At 39.0% G+C, this 27958-nt stretch overlaps 2 protein-coding genes across 4 annotated transcripts; both read right to left on the bottom strand.

Moving 5' to 3' along the window:
- Positions 1 to 540: 540 nt before the first annotated feature.
- Positions 541 to 13979, bottom strand: GZF1 (GDNF inducible zinc finger protein 1). Of its 3 annotated transcripts, none has more exons than XM_062571354.1 (6): positions 13912 to 13979; positions 9114 to 10470; positions 7072 to 7166; positions 5361 to 5528; positions 4013 to 4170; positions 541 to 3509 (listed from the first exon to the last, which is right to left on the bottom strand). In XM_062571354.1, exons 2-6 carry the CDS (start codon positions 10457 to 10459, stop codon positions 3153 to 3155), a joined length of 2124 nt encoding a protein of 707 aa, XP_062427338.1. In that variant the 5' UTR covers positions 10460 to 10470; positions 13912 to 13979; the 3' UTR covers positions 541 to 3152. The 3 variants fall into 3 exon arrangements, with proteins under 3 accessions (XP_062427338.1, XP_062427337.1, XP_062427336.1); XM_062571353.1 differs by having other exon boundaries at positions 9114 to 10481; positions 13912 to 13967; XM_062571352.1 differs by lacking the exon at positions 13912 to 13979 and adding an exon at positions 13407 to 13741 and having other exon boundaries at positions 9114 to 10481.
- A 1319-nt stretch (positions 13980 to 15298) lies between these two features.
- Positions 15299 to 27247, bottom strand: LOC134139082 (GDNF-inducible zinc finger protein 1-like). Its single transcript, XM_062573452.1, has 6 exons — positions 25706 to 27247; positions 20494 to 21432; positions 18212 to 18306; positions 17516 to 17683; positions 16568 to 16725; positions 15299 to 15648 (listed from the first exon to the last, which is right to left on the bottom strand). Exons 1-6 carry the CDS (start codon positions 27010 to 27012, stop codon positions 15403 to 15405), a joined length of 2913 nt encoding a protein of 970 aa, XP_062429436.1. The 5' UTR covers positions 27013 to 27247; the 3' UTR covers positions 15299 to 15402.
- Positions 27248 to 27958: the final 711 nt, after the last annotated feature.

Genomic DNA, 27958 nt, shown 5'->3' with positions numbered 1-27958 from the left:
GGCAGTAGTTGTCCTCACTTCACTATTTTTCTGTTCTTTTGACTCACCCTGATCAGAGCAGCCCTCAGGCAGTAACTGCCACAGGCATCACCAGCTCCTTTTCAGGTTGCCTGTTGTTTCTCTTGGAGGAAGGGTACTGCCACAGACAACAGGTGGGTCTGCTCACACCCTCAGAAGCTGGTACGTTGGCTTTCACACTCATCTTTAGTTTGTTTTTAATCTAAATACTTACTTGAAGTGCAACTCAGTTTGGCTTACTGTCCTGAAGTGTTTCAGTACTATTACAGTGGTACTTTATTCACCACTTGCTTATAAAAAAAACACCTCTCAAAGCCAAAAAGCAATCCTCCTGGTACGCTCCCCAATTTTTTTTTTCTTTTCTGACTGGTCCCTTATTTTCCATAGACTCTATCATAAGTATTGTAACTTGAAAGACCCATGTTAGCATATCTTTTAAGCTAAGAGGATACAGAATGAATGTTCCTAAAGGAAAGCACAGGATATAGTAACATTTGATACAATAATCAAGCCACTTCAGGGTCAGTCTTAAAATTTCAATATTTTAATAAGAACAATTCATACAAGTAACTCACTTCTGTACAGTCATGGAGTACAAAAGCTTCCCTGTCTATAGGTACTAACGCTCAGACTTAAATATATCTACAAACTCTTTACATTGGTCATTGGGAATACTGAGCTTTAACAGTAACATCGTGCTTGAATAAATATTTCAAATATAACCTCTTGGAAATGTTCTCTTAAAAAAAAATCCCTTTCTGTAGATTAAGTTATAATTCCATGGTAACATCAGACATCCCTTTAAGGTTCAAAAATAGCTCTGTGCACAGTTCGGATATCTTTATTGCTTTGCCAACCCCCTAAGCCTCAGAATGGGCCATAACAAGGCTTGATTGTGCCTACCTGTACAAGCAATCTTTCAGTAAGCTTTTCTAAAAGCTTCAGATGAGAACGTTTCCGTGGAAATACCACTTTTATATTGAAATAAGGAGAAACAGAAAAGCAAAACAGAAAAATGAATCAGAAAAGCTCCAGGTTTTTATATAGTGGCATTAGAAAACTAGCCCTCGAGTCTGAAAAGTTAACCATACCATCAATTTGGTTTTGATTAACAGCTGCTTCCAAAAGCAAGAGTTGGGCCAGTTAAATGTTTCTTTCTCAGTGCAAATTATTTCAAAGATAGCTCTCCAGATTTCTTCCATGGGAAAAAGCCCAACACCCTCATGAGTATTCCAGCCAGGTAAACCTTGGGTCAATCACAATAACTTTGCTGACATTAGAGGTAAAATGATACAAGACAAGCAGCTGGCCTTTTGGTCAGCTTTGTGCTAAGCACAAAGTTCTTAGCACGGGCAGAAACTGCTTCAAAGGCTTTTGCCTGTGCAACAGCTTTCCCAGCTACTAGACATGACTGGGGAAAGCAAGAGTATGTTCTCCCTGGGGAAGGAAAGGTATGTATAAAAGGAAGATCTTGTTGTGTCAATAAGAAATGCCCAAATAGAAGCAGGATCTTCCTAAGAATTGCTGTTTGAGGGATGTAAACCCAGTGGACAATGGAGAAGGCTGTGTGAAGTTGAGGTTTTAGAGTATGGGCTGAACAGGAGTCATACTTAGGAACCTTAGTGCGTGAAAAATCATGGGCCTCACCTTGTCACACTCCTTACTAAAAAAAAGGCACATTAACAATAACACAAAGGTTATTCTACTAAAAGTTAATAGCAGGTGCTGATGAGGAAAAGCCTCTGAAATAAGTTTATGAATAACTTATGTTCTTAAACCTGCCTTCCCTGGGACAGTTAAAAAGATGCTAGCCTAAAACTGCCATTCAGGTTCCACCATATTCCTATTGACAAGGTATTCACAATTTGGGAACTAGGTGCCTAAACCCCTTGAACTGTCCAGCACACTTCTCAGTTACTCCATATTTTTATTCCATTACTTGTATAAGCACTATCATCTCCCTTTGCAACAGAATCTACCCCTGGAGACTCTTGTACTAGCAAAACTAGCTGTAGCAACTCAGCAGCAAAATAGCAATTAACTTTTCCCCACCAGAGTATTACTGATTTAAAAGGAGGTCTGCAGTTCTGAACAACAGTGACTTTAAAGTGATGGTGGAAAACACAGCACTGCTGATTTATCTGGACCAACAGAAAGCTCTTTAGGTAAGTTTTAACAAGAAAATGCTGATGGACTGTCTTTCTAAAGAGGCTTTTGTTACTCTAGCTTTTTCAGCAGAGCCCAAGTACTATTTTTGGTAAAACACTTTTACAAGACAGATTTTGACCTCCGATTTCCAAGCTTTATGTTGGCTAGAGCAGTTAGAGATGAAGCATGTCTGACTAAGTGTCAAGCTGCACCAAGTTTTACTGAAATGCAGCAACACCATCACCTGTATAGACACTTTGGTTTGCTTTGCTTTCACTTGCCTCATTTTTGCTGCTATAAAGAATCAGAACTGATAGAATGAAACTAAGTCTTTCCAAAGCTTGCTCCCACTTTTATTTCCAAAGAGTGAGCTAGCTCACTGTTTGAGTCTTTGGCAAAAGCAGAGATAAACCAACATTTCCTGAAATGCAGTTTAGCAGAAGTTTATTTTTTATGTACAAATTTCTACCCTGGAAAATGTAATTAATCTGACTGAACTACTGGGCCAAGAAACACAGTATCATTTCTCTTGACTGTACATGCGTGCAATCAAATCAACTGCAAATCAAACTTGCACTTTCGTTATAACCTGTCTTAACGTAGGTGCTTCCTTTCCTTGCAGATCACCTAGTGCAAGCCAGATGATCTGAACTATACCAACTTCCAACCTCCTTCTTTTCCTAGGATGTAAACTTGATGGGATTTTTGTCTCCTCCACCACCACCATGTTATGAGGATCTAACTTGCTTCAACTGGTAAAGCCAATTTGTATTCTGTGTTATTCTACCCCACTTTCAGGAGATGGAGCTGTACACATTGGAAGTGGATAATGAATTTTGCAGGAAAATTCAGGAAAATCCTGTGGATGTCATTCATGTCTAGCCTTGTTGCCTTTTCATAATGTTTCCTAGTTCCCTCAGTAGATTACTGGTAAAGTCAAAGGACTACACAAAGGTGTAGCTTCAACTGAATTTGTCAATATCACATTATTCCATATTCACTAAAGCATGAAGCTGTGGCTGAATAGAGTCTGTCTGTGTATGTAGTACTGTCAGCTCACTTAAAGTGGTAGCTATAAGGGCTTCTTGGGGTCCCGGAGTCCCATCTGACTTACAGTCTGTCTCTGTGGTAGAACCACTATCATGCAGTGCAGTCACACCACCTGGGACAGCAGTCAAGTTTTGATAGTGTCCATTTTCAGAGAAAGACAGCAGCTTCTCAGGCATTTTAGGTGACACATCATATTCTTCATCAGGAAGCTCTGTTTTATGACTGTCATCATTCTTAGATGCACCTTCAACAATGACAAGGAAGGATTTCCATGGGGTGTTTTTATCATGTATCTGAAAATAAAAAGTTTGAACATACAATGACTGCCAGGCAGGCAAAAGTTTGAATCTAGTTCATGTATGTGCACTGAAGAAAAGCTCTCTCTTTCCATTCCACATAAGAATCCCCAAACCACTTTGGTATGCATCAAGGCACTGATTAGTTTCCCTTGTGGGTTTTCTTCCTCTGTTTTCTTAAAGCATCAAACTGATCCAGCAGAGAGTTGACCCAGAAAGGGAAGACTCCTATCACTTTCCAGTTGTATCAGGAACAAACCTGTGAGACTGAACAGTCTTCGCGTGTGATCTCTGTGAGCTCTGCCATAATGGATTAAGAATGGTTTTACTGTAGATGCAGGACTGAACATAAACCACTCCAATATTTTTATGCCAATTTAGGCAAAGGACTATGTGCTAAAACCAACAGAAACTGGACACGAAGCTCCCTTTCAGGCCTGACAAAGTTTACACGTCAGCACCTGGACACAGAACAAGGCTATAGAGCTACAGATTCTTACTGAAGTATGTCGTCTGAGGGTGGACTTGTCAGTAAAGGTTCGCCCACATGCATTGCACATGAATGGCTTCTCCCCTGTGTGTATGCGATGGTGACGCTGCAGTGCATTGAGCTGTGTGAACTGTTTACCACACTGGTCACAGCAATAGGGTCGTTCACCTGAAAGAAATGCACAACATTAAAGTGATGACATAGATGTATTAAGAGTGTAACAGGGTAACTTCAAGTAACACCTAAACTTCACTAAATGATAAGGCAAACAAAAGCATCTTCAGAAAGCACCAAGATGCTTTTAGAACTCTCACAGTTGGGTAAGTTTTGATGCATCTGGAATAAAGAGCTACTTATAGCTTAAGGGCTAGATTCATAGCCTGCATTAATTTTTGCAACCACTGAAGCCTACATATTTTTTTGCATATATTTTACATCAGCAGCTGAAATTTTGTCTTGAAACAAGTTTTCTCATTTACATAATAGGCTGTGTGAGCACGAATATCAGAACTTCTCATAAACACTAGGTTCTCTCCAAATGTTATAAACTGAATAACACTAGATGAAAGTAAGCTATTTTTTTACATTATCAAAGTAACATGAACATTTACAAATTGCTGTAGTGCTGAATAACGTGGACTTTGAGCGAGCAGACAAGAAAACCAAAAGCATAACGAAGATTTCAGTATGGTTGAAATTTAGAACTAACATTATGAAGAAACCGGAGTTCTATTCCTCTAAAAGGGGCAGGATAAGGTAAAATGTAAAATGTAAAATGGGTAGAAATGTCAGGGTTTCAAATAGTGAAAGTGACTGTTCGCCCCTCCTTCCAGCACTGATACAGAGCTTACATGCTCCAGGCAGCATTAACTGGTCAGTGTTATTGCACCTATAATCACTGTTTTCAGTTCAAAAAACAGAGCAGCAAGTGGAAATGAAATAGAGACTGAAGAATAAAACTGAGTGGGACAGAATGCAAACATGAAAGGTGGACAAATAGAAAAGAAAGACAGCAACTCTCTGCAGGGCTCTGCTCAGAGCTAAAATGGACATATTTTTTTAGTCACTAATAATACTCTGATTTCTTTTAATGCATGAACATTATTAGCAACATCTGCACAGCTTTTAGAAATACTTCAAAGAACTGCTGTCACAGTCAGTAAGAAATACAGAGAGTACTAAGAGAAGTACATGAAATAATACATTGCATCAAGAATAAAAACTTGCACACAGAACAGAAGTTAAAGAAATGGAAAATCCTAGTCAAGAAATTCCTCGTCTGTGTTATGATACAGAGATGTATGTCTGTAAATTATGATGATTTGTGTAAAAAGAAAAAAAAAAGAAAGTGCCATTACCTGTGTGCACTTTAATATGCTGGTAAAGTGAATTTCTCTGTGCAAATGTTCTGAAGCAAACTTCACATTTAAACGGTTTGGATCCAGTATGTATTCTGTTATGGTGTTTCAAGTATTCCTTAGAGGCAAAGCTCTTCCCGCACGTTTCACACATGAAAGGCCTTTCCCCTGCAGCAAAGGTGAAGAATTCAAACAAAGTAGCATTTGAGAATGCTATTAAACATCAGATGAAAGAGCTGAAAGCTATTTTTTAGATAAAAATGAACCACAGGCCAACTTCAAAAAAGAGTCTAAATAGAATACAGTAACAAAGACCTCTGTATAAGGACAGAATTTTCCTACAAGAAATCTGTACAAAATACTCATATTACAAGGGTAACCATAACTATCTACAAGTATAGTAATATCTTTACATAGTATGAGCAAAAGCCCAGTGAGATCTTCAGAGTCTTCTCAGTATATCTGTGGTATTCTGCTTCACTGTCATACTGAATGCAACACTGCACACCTCTGATGAAAGGCCTCCATCTGAAAGAAGCCAATTTTAGTTAAAAGGCTCTGGAAAAAAACAAAAAAGTGTTCCTATAATTGTATTTCATTGTAGTTTAAAGTAATTTAAAGTTAAAGTTTTCTGTCAGTTGCATTTAGTTACATGTCACAGATGTAAGGTGGATGCTTCAATGACAAGTCAATTAGAAATGCAGAAGTACCACACAACACTGCTGGTAGGAACGGTCAATTCAAAACAGTGATGTAGACTACAAAGTATACTCTGAAGGATGAGATGTGCCTTTAAAAAAAATTCTCTGCAAATCAAGATGAGCCAAAAAAACCTGTTTTATGTTTGCTGGGTTAACTATTTCAGGCTTCCCAAGAGAAAAAAATTTCTCTATATTTCAGCTAGAACTTCTACTGATGGTAGAACTGGGAGAATACCCAAAGCGCCCTCAATTTACACTTTAGGTACTGAATCCTACTCAGAAGGAAATTTCTTCTCTTCAATAAGCTCCTTTTTACTATCTGCCTATCCACCTATAAGAAGCTGAGATCTGAATAGCCCAGTGGAAGAGGACTTAAAAAACAATCAACCAACCCCCAAATCCTTCCCCAACATTACAGGATTCCATGAAGTGCTGTATAATAGAAACCATGATAACAAAGGTTTTCTTTTAAAAATAGATTGAGAACTCTAGTCAAGAAAGAGGATTTCTGAGACCTCTGAAAAACAGCACATTTTAATTTATTAAAAAATGACAACACATTAAGAAAAAAAATACAGTGGTTATCTGCAATCTTTTTAGAAGTACTCATACAGCTATAAATTAAATAGACCATTAATGTAATGACTTGAAGTATTTTTCTAATGTACAGAGTACTGCTACAGAAAAGCCAGATTTTCTAGAAAAACACATTTACCTCATACCAGTAGTCTAGTGGTATACAAGTGCCATCAATGATACAACTGATATTTCACTGAAAACTAATTAATGTTTTTAAGGAAATTCTAACTAAATAATTCTTGCAACTTTATTTAAATCTAGCAACCTGGATCAGCATAAACGTTTCTCATAAAATTAGATTTTCTCATTCCTAGACATCATTTTACTACCAAATGTTATCAAGAGCATTTGGCTTCTGGAAAAAAAAAAAAGGATCTGGTTTCACAGCATGTCTGCTCTTATACACAGTGCACTGTAAAAGAAATTCTTACCTGTGTGACATCTTTTGTGATATATAAGCATGTGATTCTGGGTAAATCTGGCACCACATTCGTCACAGACAAAAGGTTTTTCACCAGTATGGATTCTGAAATAAGAAAGCAACAGTAAAATACCAAGGTACATGTCTCTCCTTTGCAGCACAATGCAAGTCATCTTTAGTTTGGGGTTGTTCTCTGAAAAATGTCTATGCATCTTCAACAGATTCTTTTTGTCTTTTTAAAAAGACCTTCAACTGGGCCCTATTCCGCATCATGGTTTATGCAATGCCAGGTTTATTTTAATGTGCTGCATAATCCATGCCAAGATGTAGATTTTTTTTTTTAATAGGAAAAAGAGACTTTAAGCTAGAAGATAAGTAAAGCTTAGAAAACTTATATGTGTCTAGAAAGACTGAAAGAAAAATGTAACCATCTTGGGATATGAAATAAAGCAATTATCTTTACACAACTGACACTATCAATAAAATATTCTACATTGAGAATATGACGGAAGTGTTCCCTGGCACACTACGACTGCATCTCTTCTGCAGGGTCATCAAGTAGAAATAAGTCACTGGCTACATTTGAAAGCAGTGGCACCCAAAGAGCAGAGCAAAAAGATGTCATTTTTATACAGACATTTTTCTTATTTTCATCTCAAGTTTGCAGTGAGATTTCCTAGGGAAGACTGTGTGTACATGAAAAACAGTTTACTGAACTGTTGTCTCTACCAGTGTTTCAGTTTCCTCTATCATAACTTTTCGGTCTATGCAAACTTCAGGAATCTTTCACATAGTGTTGCAGACAGACAACAGTAGGCCAGCTTTCATGGTAATACGTCAAGAAGAGGAGCTTAGACATAAAAATATGTATGAAAAGATTAGAAATTCTCATCATGAACCGTCATGAGTTAACCACATTGAATATCTAGGATTTAAGAAACAGGCTTATGAAATATTCAGAGTTGTATGCAAAGAAGGAGAAATGGTATCCTCAATTATGCCAACAACTTATTTTCAAGAAGCACAAAGCAGTCACTTAAGCTTAGAAAAGAACCCTTGATGAAAAAGAGATTCTATATAGCTTCATCAGCAATAATATATGAATACTCTAGTAGCAGTTTGCTACTAGAATAAACCCATTGACTCCAAAAGGCCTAGTGAGACAAAGCAGTGCTTAATGAACTCTCTGTACCTTGAAGGAAATGCCATCTAGGAATATGCTTACACTACTGTACTCTCTTTTTGGATCTCTGAAATAATAGTCTGAGATTTTGCTTCTGCATCTCTCTCTCTCCATGCTTTCTTCATGTCTACAATCTGCACTTTGTTTTCAAATCACTGCTTTGGTAGACTGAAGCCAGTGCTGCTCAACACCAAGCAGGATCAAGTCCTTAATGAGCAGAATTTCTGCCTTCATAAAAATGCCTCTGCCATCAACTTCTAAGACCATGCGCTTGTACTTCTAACTTCAGGTCTCACTGGAAAACAAGTGCTACAATTGAATTCATCAATTCTGCTGTGAGTATTGTCTGTGCTTTGCTCGCCTGCACAGACAGGTCTGCTTCTAGCCAAATTTCAGCTGTTTTCTATGCTTAGCTCCCTACATTTGGTGATCTAAAAAGATTTGCCCACATGTTAAATCCAAGAATATTTTCATACTTATTGCAAAACATTCTTCTATTAAATTTAGAGGTTATCAATTTAGCTGAAATCACTACAGATCCAATCCTACAAATACTGCAGCATGGCGGCTCTTCTCATGCAAACAGTCCCACTGATTTTCAATAGGTCTCTCATTAGAAAAGTTAACTGTGCACTTCAGCATTAGCAGGGTTGTGGCCCGTGCACTTTCACTTTGGCTTAGGGAGAAATACATCAACTCTCTTAATCTGAAAAGCAGAAAGAAAAAAAAAAGCTATGAAAAAGGAAATACTGAAACATTCTGGTCAGTTATATTTTACATCCCCACTTCACTTGAAGGTTCAAGATGTGTTCCAGGGGATTCTGCTTCTCCCCCCAGAATCTAACAAGGCCAGTTAAGTCTGTTCATACCTCATGTGTGTTTTAAGTGCAGAAGGCTGAGAAAATTTAGCCTCACACTCTGTGCACCCATAAGGCTTGTCGCCTGTATGCGTCCTTTCATGAAGCCTCAAGGCAGTTTTGGAGCTCAACCCCTTTCCACACTGTTGGCACTGATGACGCTCCCCACCACCCTCATGAACCTGGAGAATGTGCCTCTTGACGTCCTTCTTCCTCTTGAACTTCTTACCGCAGAGTTCACAAGGGAAGTGGCGCTCGCTGCTGTGGACATGGCGCTGATGGCTTTTTAAGTTGCATCGGTTGGCAAAGGTCTGACTGCAGGTTTCACATCGATAAATGATTTCAGCTGCAATACCATGGCTATGTTTTATGTGCTTGAGAAAACTTTTCTCGTATAGGAATTCCTTCTCACACGTGCTGCATTTGAAGTTACTGCCTCGTTTTTTTTTATGCTCTTCAGATTTTTTCAGCTTTTCTTCTGATTCAAAGTTGCCATCACATTCTTCACTTTCTGGTTTAATGCTGTTCTCTGCTTGCTCCTCCTCCCTCTCTGCATCACACATGTTCTGGTCTTGTTGGCATTTGTTTTCTTCAACAGTAACCTCTTCATTCTTCTGCTGTTCTCTCAGTCGCCTTGTGTATTTCTTTTTAGGGATTTCCACAAACACTTTCCTCCCAGCCAGCCTCCCACTTGCTCTTCTGATTTTGACATAGGGAGACTTCATCACTTCTTTCTTCTTGTCTATTTTCTCTTTTGATTTGGCAGCTGACACCTCCAGAGCTACTCCATTACTAGGCCTGTCTACTGGGGAATCTGGAAGATCCAGAGAACAGTCTGCCTGGTCAGCTTCTGCCTCAGCACTTGCCTTTGTCTCAAGCAAAATGCCTGGCTGAGTACCATTCTCTTCCTCAGAATTCTGTGATTCAGAGAAGTTTTGCAACTCCAACAGCACCGATTCAAGCATCTGCTTCTTTAACTGGAAGCAGGTTTCTGAGAGGTCCAAGCACTTCAGCTTTTCAGCTATTTCTAGCATACGCTGCACTCTGTCTTCTTCCACTTCCACCTTAGCAGTATAGACAAACTCAAGAAATGAAGCAAAATCAGCAACCTGGACCTCATTCAAGAACACATTAGTTCTTGGGCCATCCATACTCTTCTCATTAAGAAACACCTCCTTGAAAAACTTGCTTGTTGCTGCCAATACAGCTTTGTGAGCAACAAATTCTGCCCTGACACCTTGGTATTCCACGCTAACCGTCACGTCACAAAGGTGGCCGAGGAGACGCAGCTGATGCATTTCATTCAGAAGGTTCATGGGAGAGGACTTGGATTCCAGTAAAACGGCATTACTTTCCATCTTTCTTCTCTCTGCAAAAAAACTGTTAATAACATTGCACATTAATAATTTGCTATGGAAGCTAACAACACTCAAAGATTTTAGCAGCCAGAAGTCATGTCCAAACTTTCAAGAGCACTCCACTAGACAGTTAGGTACTTTAGGTGCTTGAGCTTAACTGATCAGACTTTCAAAGGAGTACTGAGAAAAGTCTGGCTAGAAGTGTGGAAAGATTTTCAAAGTATGCAGTAATACTTATAAACATGCTGTCAGTCAAATGAATAGATTTCTCAGAAGTTAATTTGATGTTAAATCTCAACTATAGCTAAGACACTAGAGACAAACTATTATAAAATGTCATAGGAACAAAGCAAACAAAGATTAAAGAAATGTTCTGATTAAAGTATATGGAATTAAGAAATTCTCTTTCATAATCAGATGATAAGAAAAAGGGAAGATTAAGTAAAGGTAAACTGATAAGCCAAATAAATGCTTCTTTAAATAGGCTTTTGAGTTAAGACTTTCAAAAAATTCTAAATGTTTCATAGCATAGAAGACTGCATAATTATATCCTCAAATCGCAAACCTAAGAAATCATAAAATTCCTCCGAAGTGGTTTTGTTTTTTTAATTCATCACTCAAAATGAGTTAATAGCCTCTAATTTTTTGAATGCCCATATGTACTCTATAAAGCTTCATCATTTTAACTACTGTTCAAGTTATGTTGTATTTCCAAGTAATCTTTTAAGTTACTCAGAAGTTTTCAAAACAAACCTCTCTCCTGGCTAAGAATTTTTTTTAAATGTCAGATCCCAGAAAAATCAGTATTTCTGTGGGACCTTAAGGAAGCCCTGAGCAAAACCCTTTTCCTTCATAATGTATTCAATTTTACTGTCTTCATAGTAACTGCATATATATCCATTTTGAATCTGAAGAATTTCTTTCCTGTTTCTAAAAATTAACAAGAGTTTCTTTTCTTTATACAATCTCTCCTACAGTAGATTTGAAGTCTTTTACACATGGTACACTAGAAATCTTGCTCAGAAAGATAAAAACAAAAAGGACACAAATGGAACAAAAATTATATTAATATAGTGTTAAGGAAACCATTTTAAGTACGAGATAGAGACATGAGAATAATGTTCATAGCATTAGAAACATCAAATTCACTTTTTCCCCCTGATACTCAACATCGATTTTTTTTTCTTTTGTTGAAACGAGTGTGGACTAAAACTTGAGTTTATAGTAATCTCACATCCTAATATAATTTTCTGATAAAATAGTTCTGATAGAATATTTTCAGGAAGTCCTAATATTTATGCTGTAAAAGACAGAGCCATAAAATACCCAACTTCATGGAGATTAATAGCAGTCATAGAAAATTAATGCTTGATGGACTTGATTCTACAGAAGCCAAAAAGCTATAGGGAGTCTCAGAACTAAAGAGTTCACAAAAAAAAAAAAAAAAAAAAAAAAAAAAAAAAAAAAAAAAAAAGCAGAGGAGGAGACACAAGAGAAGTAAAAAAGGTTTTCCCAATGTTGCGCAACAAGTATGTGAGAGAACGGTAAACACAATCCACCTCAGGCACCCAAAACACAATCTTAGATTCTACAGAAAAAGATGATCCTCAAAATCCAAACTTTCCTATCTCCTAACCTTTGATTCTTTAGCTTCATAAACTTAAATTAAGATTTAAGTAGGTCACTCAGCATTATTCTTAAAAAAAAAAAAAAAAAAAAAAAAAATATCCCTTTTAGGGAATTACACTTACCACATCTAAAATAAAAGTTTTAAGGAGGGGATGAAGAATCCACTCACCTCTTACCTGTGCCAGCTCAGAGCATGGCAAGGATCTCAGAATTCTTATTTTATTTATTTATTTTTATATATACACATTAAAAAAAAAAAAAAAAAAAAAAAACCCTCCCAGTTTTGATTATAATTTCATATAATCAGGAATGACATGATTTGGCTCTTAACTGAAAGGCTGACATTTCTTAATATGTATAAAAAAAGTGTCTAAACTTCATTTCCTTCCTCTACACTTACCTAGATATTTTTCCTTACAGTCATACGACACATTGGTACTTCATGATTTTTAGGGTGAATTAAAACAAGATTGATTATTTCAGATAAAGAATTTAAGAATATCAAAACTTAACTTTCCCCTCCCCCTCCCAAAAGACTACCTTAAACTATTTATCATGTTATTTCATAATACTCATCTATTTTTATTTGAACAAACAGAAAAGGCTGTGGTCACATACAGACAATAGCGGACCCCAGCAGGAAACAAGAATCCAAACCACAAACTTCTTCCACTGGAGTGAATGAACTTCCTAACTGTACTCAGCAGGCTATTTCTTTCAGAAGCGAACCACAGACATGTGTCAACAGATGCATTATGCCAGTACGTTTTTATTAACACTGCAAAGCAGAAGCCTCCTGTTCTTCCCACCATGGTATTTAAAAAAACAAAAGCCACTGTAAGAATACATCACCTGCTTACATCACTAGACTTGCACTCTTTTGGAATTTGTTCAAAGAAGAAACAGTAATTCAACACATACAATAAAATATATATTATACTGTGAAGACTTTTAAATCTCAGTTATCTCCAGTGGTAAGTATATTAGGGTGCTGATCACCAAACTGGCAGAATCCCGTCAACAGATCTACCTTTATTTACTTACCTTAAAAAAGACAAGGCCTGAAAACCTGCAAAGTAGCCTGCTCACATGGACTAACCTGCAGAACTGCCATTCAAAAAAAGTGACCCTTGCTTACTGTCAGGCATGATCTACCATGCTACTGTTTCCATCTAAAAGCAAAACTAGCTGAAGGGACAAAAAATAAATTAAATTAGTTAGATTTAAAATTGCCTGTAACCGAAAAGCTTGTCTCTTTCTCTGCAAAAACAGTTCCATTCAGTCCAATAGGAGAAATTACTGCTACACACCAACTTGCCTTAGGATTGCTGCAAGTACTCAAGCTGCTATAACGGTACCACAGCAACAGAAGCCACAGGCAGGCTCCACAGGGCGGAAGCAGAAGTTGAACCCGGAAGGCGAAGGAGAGCGGGCTGCGACGTTTGAGCTGACCGGCAGGAGCGCTCCGTGAAGAGCCGGCAACCCCACAGGGAGGGCGGGAGCACGGACACTGGCGCCGGACACTCCCGCAGCCAGCAAGGACGGTGCGCTGCCACAGGGCTTCCTGCAGCTCACGTGACGCAGCCACCTTCCTCCTCTTCAGCAGCCCCCCAGCGCTCTCGCCCCCCTCCCGGCCACAGGGCAGGGCGGCACGGCGGAGGCGTAACAGCGAGGACGGGCGGCGGCTCCAGGCCGGCTGCTAAGGGAGGCTCCTCCCCGCACCCTCCCCACACAAGGAACAGGGGAACGCGACCCCCCCCCCCCCGCCCCAGGGCGTCCGTTAACAGCGTGGGGGAAAGGCCGCCCGGCTCCCCCGCACTCACCGGGCAGCCCTGCGCCCGCCCGAGGGGGCCGGGCCGGGCCGCTCCTCAGCACACAGGCTCCGGGCAGCGGTGGCCGGAAGCGTTAGCGCACGCTAGCCCCACCCGCTCCGACAACGGCCGTTGGAAGGTGGCGGCAGCGACGCATGCGCGGCGAGGCGGAAGTGGCGCGGAGCAGCAGGGAGCGACGGGAAGGGCGTTGCTCGGCAACGCGGCCCCACGGCAGCCGCAGTTGCTGCCTGGCCGCCTCGGGCTGCGGTGGGCGGAGGAGAGAACCTGGGGCTTTGGCGTCCCAGGCCCCCTGCCCAGCCCAGCGGCCGAGGATTACCGCAGCCAGAAAGGGGGTGTGTTATAAATCGTGGCCCTGGCTTCTCCTTTCCAGAAGTGCTGACAGTCTGCATCACCTGCAGAGTAAAACCATGAGAACCCCATTTCCTTTAGTAGTAGTTCATATTTAGGAGCTGTGCTTGACTAGACATAAGCCATTTTATCCAGTTACCCACCTAATTATTGTCACTGCAATAGTTGTACCTATTCTTAGAAGTTTACCTCTAACTTCTGGGACTTTAAACCTTAAAAATCTCAGTCATAGCATTTTATGCCTGTTTGGGACAATAATGAAACATCTGATTTCAACTTTTTTAGATCCTAACCTTCCAAGGAAACCAAATGGAACTGTGAATTGTCAAGCATTCAGACCACTAAAAATACAACAGACATTAAAGACCAAATCAAACTTGTAAATTCTGTGTTCTGCATTACAAGACTAAGCCAGTAATTTGATAATTAGTTTATTAAATATGTACAAAGTACTGTATGTCCAATATTAAAAAATAATATTGAAGAATTATGAGAATATTATGAATATGAATATTATGACTTAAGATTGTAACAGAAATTATGTTTAAAAGCTAAATGAAAAGATCACCATATCAACTCAAAATTAAGCGAATAGAAACAACATACACCACAACATACACCACAGCTGTATCACCAGTTAAGCACTCTCTAGTCAGTTTAAAACATTCCACAGCAACATTAACAATTTTCATATTTATCAGGGAAAATCTTCTACAATCAAATACAAGCAAACATATTGGTTAGAGGATGGATGGTCATTTTATGTTATGAACATGGCTTTATTAAAAAGACAGTAATTTATAATAACAGAACAAGCCGTGCATATATATATATACACATGCAAACACAAAATATATGCTTTCACGAACAGATACTTTATCATATGATGTATTCAAGACTTTGTAAAAATAAAATTATATAAATATTTAAAATCTTAACTCGCATAAATTCTTTTAATAAGATTTACAAACTTTTTCTCTGACTACAATGTATATAATTTCAGATCACTTGTAAAAAGAAGATACTGCACTATATTAATAGCTTAATGAGGCAGTTACAATAAGCAAAGATTTGAAATAGTTTAGGCTATTATAACATGGAGAGACTGTACAGTTTTCTGGTGAAAAACTGATGTTATAAGTATAAAAGAGAATGATCAGTGTCTTGTGCATTATTAACACTAGATGGCATGTGTTCTACTCTTTTAAGCATAATGCTTTCTGGTTTATAAAGTTTACCTTGGTCAACTGACCAAATTTCAGGTCCTGAGTCTTCACTCATACAGGCTTCTGATAATGTTTCTATTTTGGACCAATTATGGTCTTTTTTGGTTGTAAGATCTATTAAGAAACTTCTCCAGTGAGCATTCCTGTCATGAATCTAGGAAAAAGGGAAAGAAAAAAAGAAAAGATAAGAAAATTTTCATTCATAATCTTTTAACAGTATTTTTAAAAACTGAGGATTTAATCAAGCTCAAAATCTAACACTATTAATGTTAACTCTCTGATACTGTGCTTGAATGTGCTAACAGGTAAAGCAAAAGCTGAACTTTGAAAGAGAAGAATGGATTTGTTTTATTAACTCTGCTCTGCTTTTCTGGCTCTGTTGCCAGGAAGTACTTCCAGAAGAAACTAGATCTTTAGTATATGAACAAACCTTAGACTTAAAAACTTGTTATTGGAAAAAAACTTGTATGTTCTCTCTTAGCAATCACTTCAAGAATCCAAAGGTCTCTGAGAACAATTAATCTCAGCAGTCCATTTTTCAGTGTATTGGAACTCTGAAAATATGTAAAATCATATTCATGTACAATATGAAGATGTTGTAAACCATCATGTTATAAGCTTTCTATCTCCAATAAGAGGCATAAAACACCAAAGAAACTTTAGTAATACAAAACATGATAGTACCCTATTTGTTAAATTAGTGGTAAACATTTTAAATAGCCACTATCCTTCCTCATATATTTTCATAAGATTAGATTTTCCTTTGAAGACAAAGATACAACTGTTTTGGAAATGATTGGTTTGACTATAGAAACTGCTGTGCTCTTGCACTGAGGAAAATTCTGCACACTTCAGAAATGTATTTTAAAAGGCCATACCAAGCTAGTATGTTAACCTCCCAGACCCAATCTTCAATCTCTTATAATTTCCTTTTCATAAAGATCAGAAGTTAAGGACAAACATGAACCCTCAGTAAGCAAAGAACCTTCTTTCAGCTCGAGAAGTGTAGTCCTAAGTTAAATGTCACTATACCACAGTTTAAGCGCCAAAAACGTATTTGAGAGGCAGCGTACCAACACATGTCTCCGCAAGGTGGACATATCTGTGAAGGTTCTCTCACAAGCTCTGCATTTGTATGGCTTTTCTCCAGTGTGAATACGCTGGTGGCGTCGCAGAGCACCTTGTTGCGTGAATGTTTTTCCACATTGTTCACAGAAGTATGGACGGGTCTCTGAAAACAAAACAGGAATCTCAGACTTCTCGGACAGGTTCTTTTGGTCCTGACTTAAATGTACCAAAAAGAGCATTCTGAACTTTTTACAAGAAGTTTGAAAAGAGCAGCATTGGGATAAAGTGGTGTATGTAGGAGGATCCGTGCTTTGGGATCTTGGTTTCTAAAGTTACATTCCTAGTTTCTAGTCTATCCTGGCTGTGAAGGAAAGCCTAAAAACTGCTCCCTGATCTTTCCAGGGAAATAGCAGCAATTACAATAGCTGCCTGTTCTAACATTTTTCAACAGCACAAAACAGGCCTCAGTCTTCTGGACAAGTGTCATCTGGCTTCTGCTCTGACATTACGCTGTCCTGCACTGACTGCCATGCAGGAGAGAAACAGCAGGGGTTTATGGGTCCCAGACTTTTATCCACCCTTTGAAGGGACCAAGAGCAAAAACACTGGCAGAATCAGGGCCTCCTAGAAGGATTCATAGTCCATAAGTCATCTTCCTCATTGTACATTTGGTCCAGTTAACATGTGTTCTCCACCCTGTATCAAAAGAGAGAATCCATTTGATATATAAAAATATCTACCTATATATGTACAAGATATGCTATGATACAAGATGATATTATATCCTGATTTAACAAGTCAGGATCAGTATGAACCCTGCTTCTCCTCATCACCTAATTCAAGAAGCTTATAAAGTGGTTCTGGAATAAAAAGATAGCACCCAAACTGAAAAAGCACTTCATATCCAAACTTCCAGTGCTGTTTATTCTCCATAACATGATTTGTTTCATTACCTGCATGGATGTTACTGTGCTGGGCTAGCGAGGCTCTCAATCCAAATGTTTTCCCACAAACCTCACATTTGTACGGCTTAGCACCCATGTGGCAACGCTTGTGGCATTTTAAGTATTCGTTGGTAGCAAAGTGTTTTCCACACACATCACATTTAAAAAGGCGTTCTCCTGAGTAGAAAGAAAGGGCATTCTAAATTCTTTCATCAGTTTCTCCCTGTAATTTTCTCCTGAACAAATTTTAAAAGATTGTTTCCTGCACGTTTATCTCCCTGTTTTTAACATATTATACATTCATATATTTCTCTTCTCCAGAATTATATACTTTATAAGCTTTTTCTAATTTCGTATGCTTTGTTTATCCCTTGATTCTGTCCTTAACCCTCTGCGTACTCTGCGTCCCTTGGGGTCTCACTCACTCACTCACTTACCCCTTATTACTGTTTCAGTGCACAGGACTCTCCAGTTCCCCATACTACATTTCTGTTCAATTATGTACTTCAAAGTTGCCTTTCAAATGTCTTTCTCTCCCTGAAAGTTCATTTCTGATACCTGAAGTCTCTCTTTTGAGTTACAAAAATGTATCTTCAATTCCCTGTTAGCTCTTTTCAGGTAGTAACAGGAATTGAGTTTTTATTTTTCCTCTGTGGATGAACTCAGTAGGACCAGAGAGAAGAAACATGGGTGTTTAATGCCTACCTGTATGGGTCCTTTTATGGCCGGTGAGTTTGCCTTTATCAGCAAAGCAGGCCCCACAGTCCTCACAAATATATGGTTTTTCCCCTGTATGGGACCTAAATGAAGTGAACCACAAATAATTATTGATAAAATAGTTCTTATATGCTGTTCATAAAATACTGCATCTGAAATTATATTGTACACATTACAGGCAGCATACTTACATATTTTAAATGAAGGAACTGCAAAGAAGTATGTTCTGTTCAGTCAGGAAATGGAGTGTTTACCTCTATATGTGCTACACTAAAAATTTCTGCAGACCCAGATCCCAATGGGTAACTTTCTGTTGCTTGATAACAGAACTAAACCATTCCTCTTCACTAAAAAAGCGGGGGAAGTTTTAGCACAGATTGTTACTTAGAATTGAGTATGTGTACTTCAAATGGAGTGAAGGACAGTAGCTCCATTAAATTGTGTCAGACCAACTGATGGACAAGTCCTCTAAGGGGACCTCTAAGTGAAGCCACACTTTGCTTCAAGCCATTCCTTTTTTCCCCTTCCTGCCTTAAACTCCAGCTAAAAGACTGTAAAAACTACCGTGTTCTGGCTATCAGTTCAGACTCATATTCTACTCTTCTGTGATACTCTAGATATCAATTAATTTTGAGGTACTCACAAGAAACTGTTTGGCCCGCCTCTGAAAGAAAAATGAACCATTGAAATATGGCAGATATCCATTTGATGGGTATTTCTGATCTCACAAAAAAAGAAAAAAATCTCACGGTTTGTTCTCAGCTAATGCACTTCAGTACAGCTTCTTAGGGTCAGCAGAGTTTTGTCAGTGAATTTTGGTTATGGTCCTAAGCTAGCTAAGCTAAGCTAGCTAAGCTAGGCTGATCTTGCCTGTAATATTGGCTTTCAAAAAATTAATTGTCACTCTGGTTTTTATTTAGGGGTCTTTTTTTACCCCACTTTCAGGCCCTGAAAAAGAACACCTTTTCTTCTAAAGCTTATCGCTCATAGCATAAGCACTGGAGATATAAGCAGGAAGATAACAAGCTGTTGCTGCGTTAAGATAGAAAGCACATCAGATTGTCTCCAGCATGATGCCAGTAGCAGTTCTCTTGAGACATTCTGAGCCATAGTCTTGGCTTCTGTAAATCCCTCAGCCCCATACTCTCTGGCCTGTAATATTTAACTGAGTAGGATGTTCTCATTTTTAAGACTACAGACACTAAAGAAAGGCAAGCTGTGTTTCAGAATACATGCTGGAAACCTGATTTTAAACTAGCTCATATCAGGGAAAGTCTGAGCTAGGGATCCTAACATTTCCTCTAAATACTGTGCTGACTTTTCTTATTCCAACCTGGACTGTATGATGGGTAAAATAATGCATGATTTTGAGTTGCTGGGTAAAATGTTGCAAATTAGAGACGACCAGTTACCAAACTCAAACCCAGGTGTCACTGCTTTGTTCGAGTTGTTCTGAATATTCAGGTCACATTTTACACTGCGGTAAGTGAGCATAGCTGTTGTTTTTTCAGCTGACAAGTATCTTGATATTTCAGATGTTTTACTTCTACAGAATCAGCAAGCTTCAAAAGGTTTTTTCATCTTTGTAAGAACACCTAGATAAAACCTACTGTCCCCATTTTTTGGGTCTGCAGTCTAATGATGGGATTTCTCTCACCTAATTTAGCCCTCCAAGAGTTAATAAGCTATCTGTGAGACTCTCTGTTTAGAAATAGATGGGAAAATCCATGGTATGATTCATATTCTCCTGGAATAGGATGCATTAACATAGATACTGCCAGAGTAATATATCCAATCTAGCTCCACTGACGACGGAGGAAGCCCAGATGAGATGTCCAGTTTTTAAATACCATAGCGGAAATGAAATCCCACACTCAATGACTTGCTCAGAGTGATAAAGTAAGAGCAGGGTTCTAAACCTTGGTCTCTGAGGTCCTAGGCTAATTCTTTGGCCTATGCTGCTTTACATCAGTGATGGCCATCATCTTATTTTGAAGTCTCAATTTCAAACATTTGGTTTTTGCTTGTAAGTTTGGATGGAGAGTCTTTTTCAAAATCCCTACTGAAGTTGATCTAATGACCAGATGTAGACAGCCTTTGCATAGAAGAATTAATTACAGATATGATAGATCAAATTACATTCCAGGATTCCTGTTAGAAGGACAGCCAAGGAGAACAACTCAGAACTGGGAAGTCAGAAAAGGAAAAAGTGATGAAGTACACTATGCATGCAGGATGTAGTAATGGGAGAAGCAGTACTTTAGGCTGACCTGGTATGGATCTTAAGTTGTGATGGTTGAGCAAATTTTGAATGACAAATGCTACATTCGTAAGGTTTTTCTCCTGTATGTGTCCGCATATGAAACACTAGTGCTGTTCGGGAACTGAGGATCTTCCCGCAGACAGAACAGAGAGGGCGTTTGACTCTGCCTTCATGCTTCCGCGTATAATGTGTTCTTACATCTCTCTTTCTTTTAAAAGTAGCACTGCAAAGGGTGCAGGCAAACTGCCTTTCTTCAGTGTGGACACAGGCTCGGTGTTCTTTCCAGCTGTTGTAACTAGCAAATGACTTGCTGCAGATGTCACACTGATAAACTTTACCAGGCAAACATTGATGGACTTCTCTGCAGTGATCCACATACTTTTTCCGGGAAACAAACTGCTCATTGCATTTATCACATGTTATTACATAGGCAGACTTCTTATTCACCCCACTTTTAATTACCTTCTTTATTTTAAAGTCTTCATCTGATTCATGTTCTTCAGCTTCCTTCTCGTTAGAGTATTCACCATTCTCATCCTCCTCCTCAGTACAGACCTCCTCATTGTCTTTACTATCTTCAGCTTCTGAATACCCTGCCTCATAATCTCCTTCCTGCTCTCCTTTCACATTCGTTTCACCTTCATCTTCTTTCCCTTCTTGATTCCTTTTTCCTCTTCTTGCTTCAGCTTCCTTATATTTCCGCTTTCTTTCCTCATGATCATTGCTACTATCTGCTTTGGTGATAGATGAATCTGCAAGTTCTTCCTCACAACTGTCAGGTTCTCTGTGCTTTGCACACCTTTGCAGTTCAGCCTCCAGTGCCCTATTCCGTGTGTCTCTGTCTGTAGCTTTTTCACGGTTTGTTGCACTTGGTCTATGAGCAGGTGGAACTACCATCCAATAGACTGGCATAAGTTTCCTTTCTTGTCCAGATTCATGGATTTTTCTGTTAAAACAAACAACAAAGCACAACTTTAATAGGTTTAATTGTTTCACTTCATATCTGAACATCTTGGAGGAAGATTTTTTTCTCTTTAATTGTTCCTCATACCATTTAGGGAATTAACAGCGTCTCTGGAGAACCAAACAATGGGAAAATTTTGCAGAGTTGGCCCAGATAAAAATTTAAATGGCTTGCACAAGTTATTTTGCAAAAACATTGCTCAAAGAGCAGTTTTCTCTTCCTTCCAGCCCCCCATGAATGTTATGCTAGACATTTGCTGACAAGACTGCAGAGAAAATTTTAAGATCTTCGAGTTCACCAAGAATGGAAACTTTTGGGTATACATATTTGTCATGTGACTAATAACATAGGATGGACTGTAAATTTTCCTCCAAGACCACAGTAGACAAGACAAGAAGTTAAGGCCTTAAAACAAGGGGAATTTAGATTAAACCTCTACATGGAAAAATAAAGCAGAATTCCTTATAAACAATCTTCTGTTGTGGTTAACTATGTTTACCACTAGTCAGGATGAGGACCATGCACTGCATAGGTTTTAAGAACAAGTTAGACAAACATCCACTGAAATAACATAGGTACAGCTGATACTATCTTAGTGTATATGGATGCATTGTGTGACCTCTTATAGGCTTCTTATGGACTTAATTTCTATGCTTCTGTGACTGGAGATTAACAGATACATTTTTCCAAATATAGTTTGAGGTCCTCCTGGTGAACTTTTGATTATTATTACTTGATTATTACCGGGGGCTTTTGATTATTTGGAGGGCTGACCTGCTGGAAAGCAGCTCTGGCTCTGTGGAAAAGGACCTTGGAGTCCTAGTGGACAACAGGTGGACCATAAGCCAACAGTGTGCCCTTGTGGACAAGAACCAATGGTATCCTGGGTTGCATTAGGAACAGCATCACCAACAGGTTGAGGGAGGTGATTACCCCCCTGTTCTGCACACCCCCCCCCACACACACACACACTCCTGAGCTGTGGTTAGGCCGCATCTAGAATATTGTGTGCAGTTCTGGGCTCCTCAATATAAGAGAGATATGGAGCTACTGGAGCAAGTTCAGCAAAGGGCTACTAAGATGATCAAGGGACTGGAGCATCTCTCACACAAGGAAAGGCTGACAGAGCTGGGACTGGTCAGCCTGCACAAGGGAAGACTGAGGGGGGATTTTATCAAGGCGTTGAAATATATGCAGGGAGAGTGTAAAGAGGATGGGGCCAGACTCTTGTCAGCAGTGCCCAGCGATACGACAAGAGGACAACAGGCACAACCTGAAACACAGGAAGCTCTATCCGAACATGAAGAAAAACTTATTTACTGTGAGGATGACTGAGCATTGGAACAGGTTTTCCAGAGAGTTTGTGACATCACCATCCTTGCAGATCTTCAAAAGCCATCTGGACACAATCCTGGGCAACATGCTCTTGGTGACCCTGCTTGAGCAAGGGGGTTGGACTAGATCTCCAGAGGTACCTTCCAACCTCAAACATTCTGCAATTCTGGGATATCAATAAATAAGGAGTGACACACATGCGCTCTCTTTGATCTCTAGTTACTCCTTAAACAAGCTATTCTGCTTGCCATTCTTGATTTAGAAGCATTTTTTTTAAAAAAAACAGTTCTCAAACAAAGAAAAACACAGATTTGGACTAAAGGTCAAAGAGGGCTTGCAAAATGAAGACTTTTTTGGAAATGAGCCAAATACTGCTTAAGTACAGGTATGATTCTGCATTTACTTGAAAACAGATGTTTCGCTTTAACTGAAGTATTAGGGATTTCATTGCATACCATATGATTTCTCCAGGAGATAACAGACACTGCTCAGCTCTAGGACTTGCTCTTACTAGAAACAACAGTGCTTATGTATAGGACAACAAAGCTGCGGCTTCATCTCTTCATTATAAACTTTAATACCTTGAGAGTAATCTGAAAAGATGAGAAATTTTTCTGGGAAATGCATGTTTGCTTGGTGTTTAATTGAATTAGGTGCATCACTACATGTCTAAAAGTCATGTTCAGCAACACTCCTAATGATGTAGGCAATCACTTCGCACAGTTAAGGATGTTTAAGGCTTCAGCTTCAATGTCAGAAGGAGCCCTAATATCAGATACAACTATAAGAATTAGAAAGTCATCCTCTGGGGAATGAATCTTCAGGAAGTTAGATGGCGTGATGATAAGATTGAGATCTGTGGAGAAGAGAGGAGGGATGAGAAAAGCAGCACATCAGGAATGAGGTCCCTTAGCTGGATACTTCAAGAATTCAAAAGCTGTTGAGCAAAGCAGCTTTTTACAGCTCTATCCGTGAATGCAAAAGGTCACTGTCCTCTGCCACTCCCAAGGCCAACTCTCAGCTAAAGGAGCAGGGATCACTGCAGCCTCTGCAGATGGAATCTGCAAACTCAGATTCCTTCATGCTTCACCTTGGGGATCTACACAAAATGAAACAAGGGTATTTTACAGCAGACTGTGAGTAAGAATCCATACTCATTACCTAGGTACAGAAGCAGCCCTTGAAACTGCTACAGAAGTTGGTCACAGATTCCAGGAAGGAGGAAATATTTTATTCCCTCTGAACTATGAGAAAAATCAGCAAGAAAATAAATGAGGAAAGGTACCTAACTCACTCTCCCTTGAGCTCTTAATATTCTGAAAAAGTCTTGGAAAGCAAAGAACATTCTGTTAATAAAGTCCCAATAGAGAACTGGGGGCAGGGAAAGGGAGTCATGTCTTATTAGCTTTGCAAAGAGTTCCTCAGATCTTGCACCCTTTGGTCTAACCTCACTATACAAAGGCAGCTAAATCACTGCCACTAGATCCACTGCACCTTGGAGTGCTGGTCTCATGTAACACTGCACAAGGATGCCTTCAATTGTTTTAAGTAACACAAGAGGCTAAATAGCCCTCAACTGACCTTAGGGAAGGAAAGTTTGCAAAGGTGTAAAAAGCTAGTGTAAAGCTATTTCTCACTACTGGGATTTAGTAAATGCCATATAGACCTTATTTTTACTTTAAGCAAAAGTCAGCCATAGCAATGGGGTCAGCCTAAAACAGCATCCAGAAAGATACTGCTTAGATTTACTCATTCAAATGTGAAGATAGCAGAGACTGAGAGTCATCTTCAGTGCAGCTCATTCTGCCTTTCTGCTAGTTCCTTGAAAGGCAGGAAATATTGCTGTATACACGCCTGGTTTTCTACACTCTTTCTCCAGGCTTCAATTACTATTCAGACAAGATGATGAGCTACCTGAACCTGTGGTCTGACCCAATGTTGTCATTTTTAAATACTGACACTATATTCCTTTTCAAGCTATCCATCCTCTGTCCCTTCCCCCATCCCTTTTCTCTCTCTTTACACTCTCCATTTATTCTCTTTGCTACAATAAGTCTCATACCTTCTATGCAATGCAGTGGCTACCAGTCAAATAGTTAATGCTGACATTTTTCCAAATATTAAAGCCTCAGTGAAAATTATAGGGACCAGCAAGTTCTCACTTTTAAACCCTGGACTACAGATGAGGCAAAAAGTCAGAGCTATATCCATTGCACTCAAGACATATTTAGAAGACTTTTTGGCTACTGAAATGAACTAGCAATAATTTTTAGACATTTTTAAAAACAAAGCTGGAATCTAGTAAAACACTCTTATATCTCATACCACACAGAGAGGGTAATGAGACTTTTGACATATGCAGTAGCTTTTGCAGCTCTGGAAACTATTGTGCAATTTCAGCATCTTGTTTTCAGGCAAGCAGTGCTTGGTAAGTCTACAGTAGAAGCTCATGCTACTTAACAAAACAGCATGCAGGATACTTGGCCCATGAAAAACATACTGAAAAGCACAAGATTGCCCTTTCATTTATGAAAAGGACATTTTCTTGTTCATTTTAAACAGATGTCACTTATTCTCAAGCCCCTATTTAAAAACCCATAACTGAGGCTTGCAAAAGATCACCTCAGAGATTTGGTTGCACAAGTCTTCTTTGATTCAATGGGAAATACTTGTCTGAATTCCATATGTAGTTTAGAAAACCTCAACACAGCATTCTGGACTGAAAGTCTGAAGAAGTCCATGGAAAAAAATCTGTGTTGATTTCAACACTCTTCTAATCAGGTCCAAGGACTTCTGGAATTGAAGCAATCAAGATTTCAAAAACACATCCTGGTGCCTAGAAACAAACACATTTTCATGTGTGTGCACACACATACACAGCACACACATACACAACACACACACACACAGAATGCTGTACCTTACATGAGTATTGTAAGTAGACCTCTGAGCAAAGCTTGCAGAGCATTGTTCACATTTATAAGGTTTCTCTCCAGTGTGCGTTCGTATATGGACTGTCAGGCCACACTTGGAACTGATAACTTTGTCACAGTATGGGCATGCCTGGGGATCCTGCCTCTTTTCATGTACTCTCCAGATATGATCACTTATGTCCTTCTGGCACTTAAATCTCTTGTCACAGAACACGCAGAAGAAGCATTGCTCATCATTGTGAGCAGCAAGCTGGTGCTGCCTGAGGTTCTGATGACTGGAGAAGAGCTGCTCACATATGTTACAGCTGTACTTGACAGCAAGATTAATGTCATGCTTGAGCTCCATGTGTGACCGATACTGCTTGACGAAATGGAACGATTCATTGCACTTCTCACACACAACGTTTGGTAGGACTTTTGCCACATGCTGAAGTGACTTCCTATGTTCAGTTTTACTGGAAAATTTGGAAATTAAACTGTTTTCATCTTCCCATTGCTCAGGCAGTGTGTTTCTAATTACTATGCAGGCTTCCTTTGAGTCAGTCTGACTTAAGAGAGACTGACTAGCCTCATTTTCAAGACTAATGATGTCCATGCTGATTGTCTTTTTAGCATTTGTCTTGTTACATTTTGGTAACTTTGCTGTCCTAGGTTTTGATTCTGGAAAGGCAGTGCCTGCTTGCTCACGATTTGATGGTTGGCCTTCAATGAGTTCATAGCCAGCCAGCAACTTTTTATGCTTTTGCCCATGCCAAAGTTTTCTCTGCATAGGCATAGCCACAACTTGGGAAGAGTTATTTAGCTTGCAGTCTTCCTCTTGCTGGATGTGAGTCCATTGTGATCCACCATTTTCACATAGCTGACCCTTAAGATGGAGGCTCAAATCTAAACCTTTCTTGCCCTCTGCCTTCACTTCTTCACAAATATCAAGCAAATCCTTGCACTCAAGTCTTTCAGCTATTTCCTTCATCCTCTGCAATTTTTCTGCTTCAATCTCTACCTCTGCAGTATAAACAAACTCCAGAAAGGAGGTGAACTCTTCTGTGTAAATGTCTTGTAGAGTCACTGTGCAATTCTTAGTGTCCAACATTTCATCATGCAGAAAAAGCCCCTTAAAATAATTGCTTGAAGCTGCCAAGACTGCTTTGTGAACCAGAAACTCCTCTTGAATTCCTAGATGTTCTGTGTGAACTGTCACATCACAGAGGTGACCAAACTGGTACAGAGAATGCAGTGCCTGTAAGAGGTTTGAAGCAGCAGCCTTGGATTTCATTAGAATCTTCTTCTTCTCCATCCTGCCAGAAAAAATAGATTTTTGAATGTTCTCCCACTTCCATGAGTTATCTTTTCATTCATATATGATATCAATCACTTACCTAAAACGCTCAGTAGAGATCTAATGTGCTCTAATTTCAAATTTACAAACCATAGCAAAGACTTCTATTAAAGTAGCTGCCTTCAACAAACACCCTTGATTATTATCACAGATTTAGAGTTACACTTCAGGTTAATCCTTCAGAGTGAATATTCTGTAGCACACTGGTAACAGTAATGAAATGTAAGACAATAGGCCCAGTTTAAAAATGAAAAGTGTTTAAATGAAGAGTGTTTTAACAGTAGAGATCACAACAATTTATAGTAAAAACAAGCATCTTTCACCATCCCTCTTGCACTGATAGAGGAACTGAAGCATGGTATATTGCTTCAAGTTGTTTCCAAGCTCGAGTTAGGAATAGAGTCTATGTTTTCACAGTCCTGCACTCAAGCTCTACTCATTGCACTAAGCTGTTCCTTGTGCCAGAACAGGCAGATAAATCTGATTCATTTTTATTTCTTTTCTTCCATGAAAACAATCATACCTAGAGATTAATAATTTGTAAGCTTCTACTGTATTTGGTCACTTAAAGAAATATGGACAGTATAGCTAGAATTTATTGAGGAGGTAATAGTATTTTATTTGAAAAATATTTCAAAATTGTTTGGTCATTTTTAGTCAACAAATATAGGGCTCAAAAGGCTTCAGACTTCCAAAACCATTTTTTCTCAAAGATTTTCAAAAGAAAAGTTTGCATTTTCAAATCAGTTCTTTCACATGGGTGCTAATGATACAGAGAACAAACTAGAGACAATCAAAGAAGACTTCAAGGCCTTGGGCACGGTGGTCAAGGGTCTGGGAGCCCAGGTGGTCTTCTCATTGGTCCTGCTGATTAGGGGGAGGCATGGGAGGAGGAGGAAAGTTT

Source organism: Rhea pennata, chromosome 3 (genome assembly GCF_028389875.1).
Source record: "Rhea pennata isolate bPtePen1 chromosome 3, bPtePen1.pri, whole genome shotgun sequence".
Classification (NCBI taxonomy): domain Eukaryota; kingdom Metazoa; phylum Chordata; class Aves; order Rheiformes; family Rheidae; genus Rhea; species Rhea pennata.
This window is presented reverse-complemented; position numbering and strand designations above follow the sequence as displayed.

Bases quoted from the DNA above. Each gene is read 5' to 3' on its own strand.
- GZF1 (XM_062571354.1), bottom strand. From the start codon at position 10,459: ATGGAAAGTAATGCCGTTTTACTGGAATCCAAGTCCTCTCCCATGAAC. The intron at 7,167-9,113 runs GTATGAACAGAC...TTCTTATTTCAG, and splicing joins GCACTTAAAACACACATGAG to AATCCATACTGGTGAAAAAC. The intron at 4,171-5,360 runs GTAATGGCACTT...CATTTCTTTCAG, and splicing joins GCATATTAAAGTGCACACAG to GTGAACGACCCTATTGCTGT.
- LOC134139082 (XM_062573452.1), bottom strand. From the start codon at position 27,012: ATGGAGAAGAAGAAGATTCTAATGAAATCCAAGGCTGCTGCTTCAAAC. The intron at 16,726-17,515 runs GTAATGAAACAA...TTTTGTTTTCAG, and splicing joins GCACAGTAACATCCATGCAG to AGACCCGTCCATACTTCTGT. The intron at 15,649-16,567 runs GTACGCTGCCTC...CCTTTTTCCTAG, and splicing joins CCTTGCGGAGACATGTGTTG to ATTCATGACAGGAATGCTCA.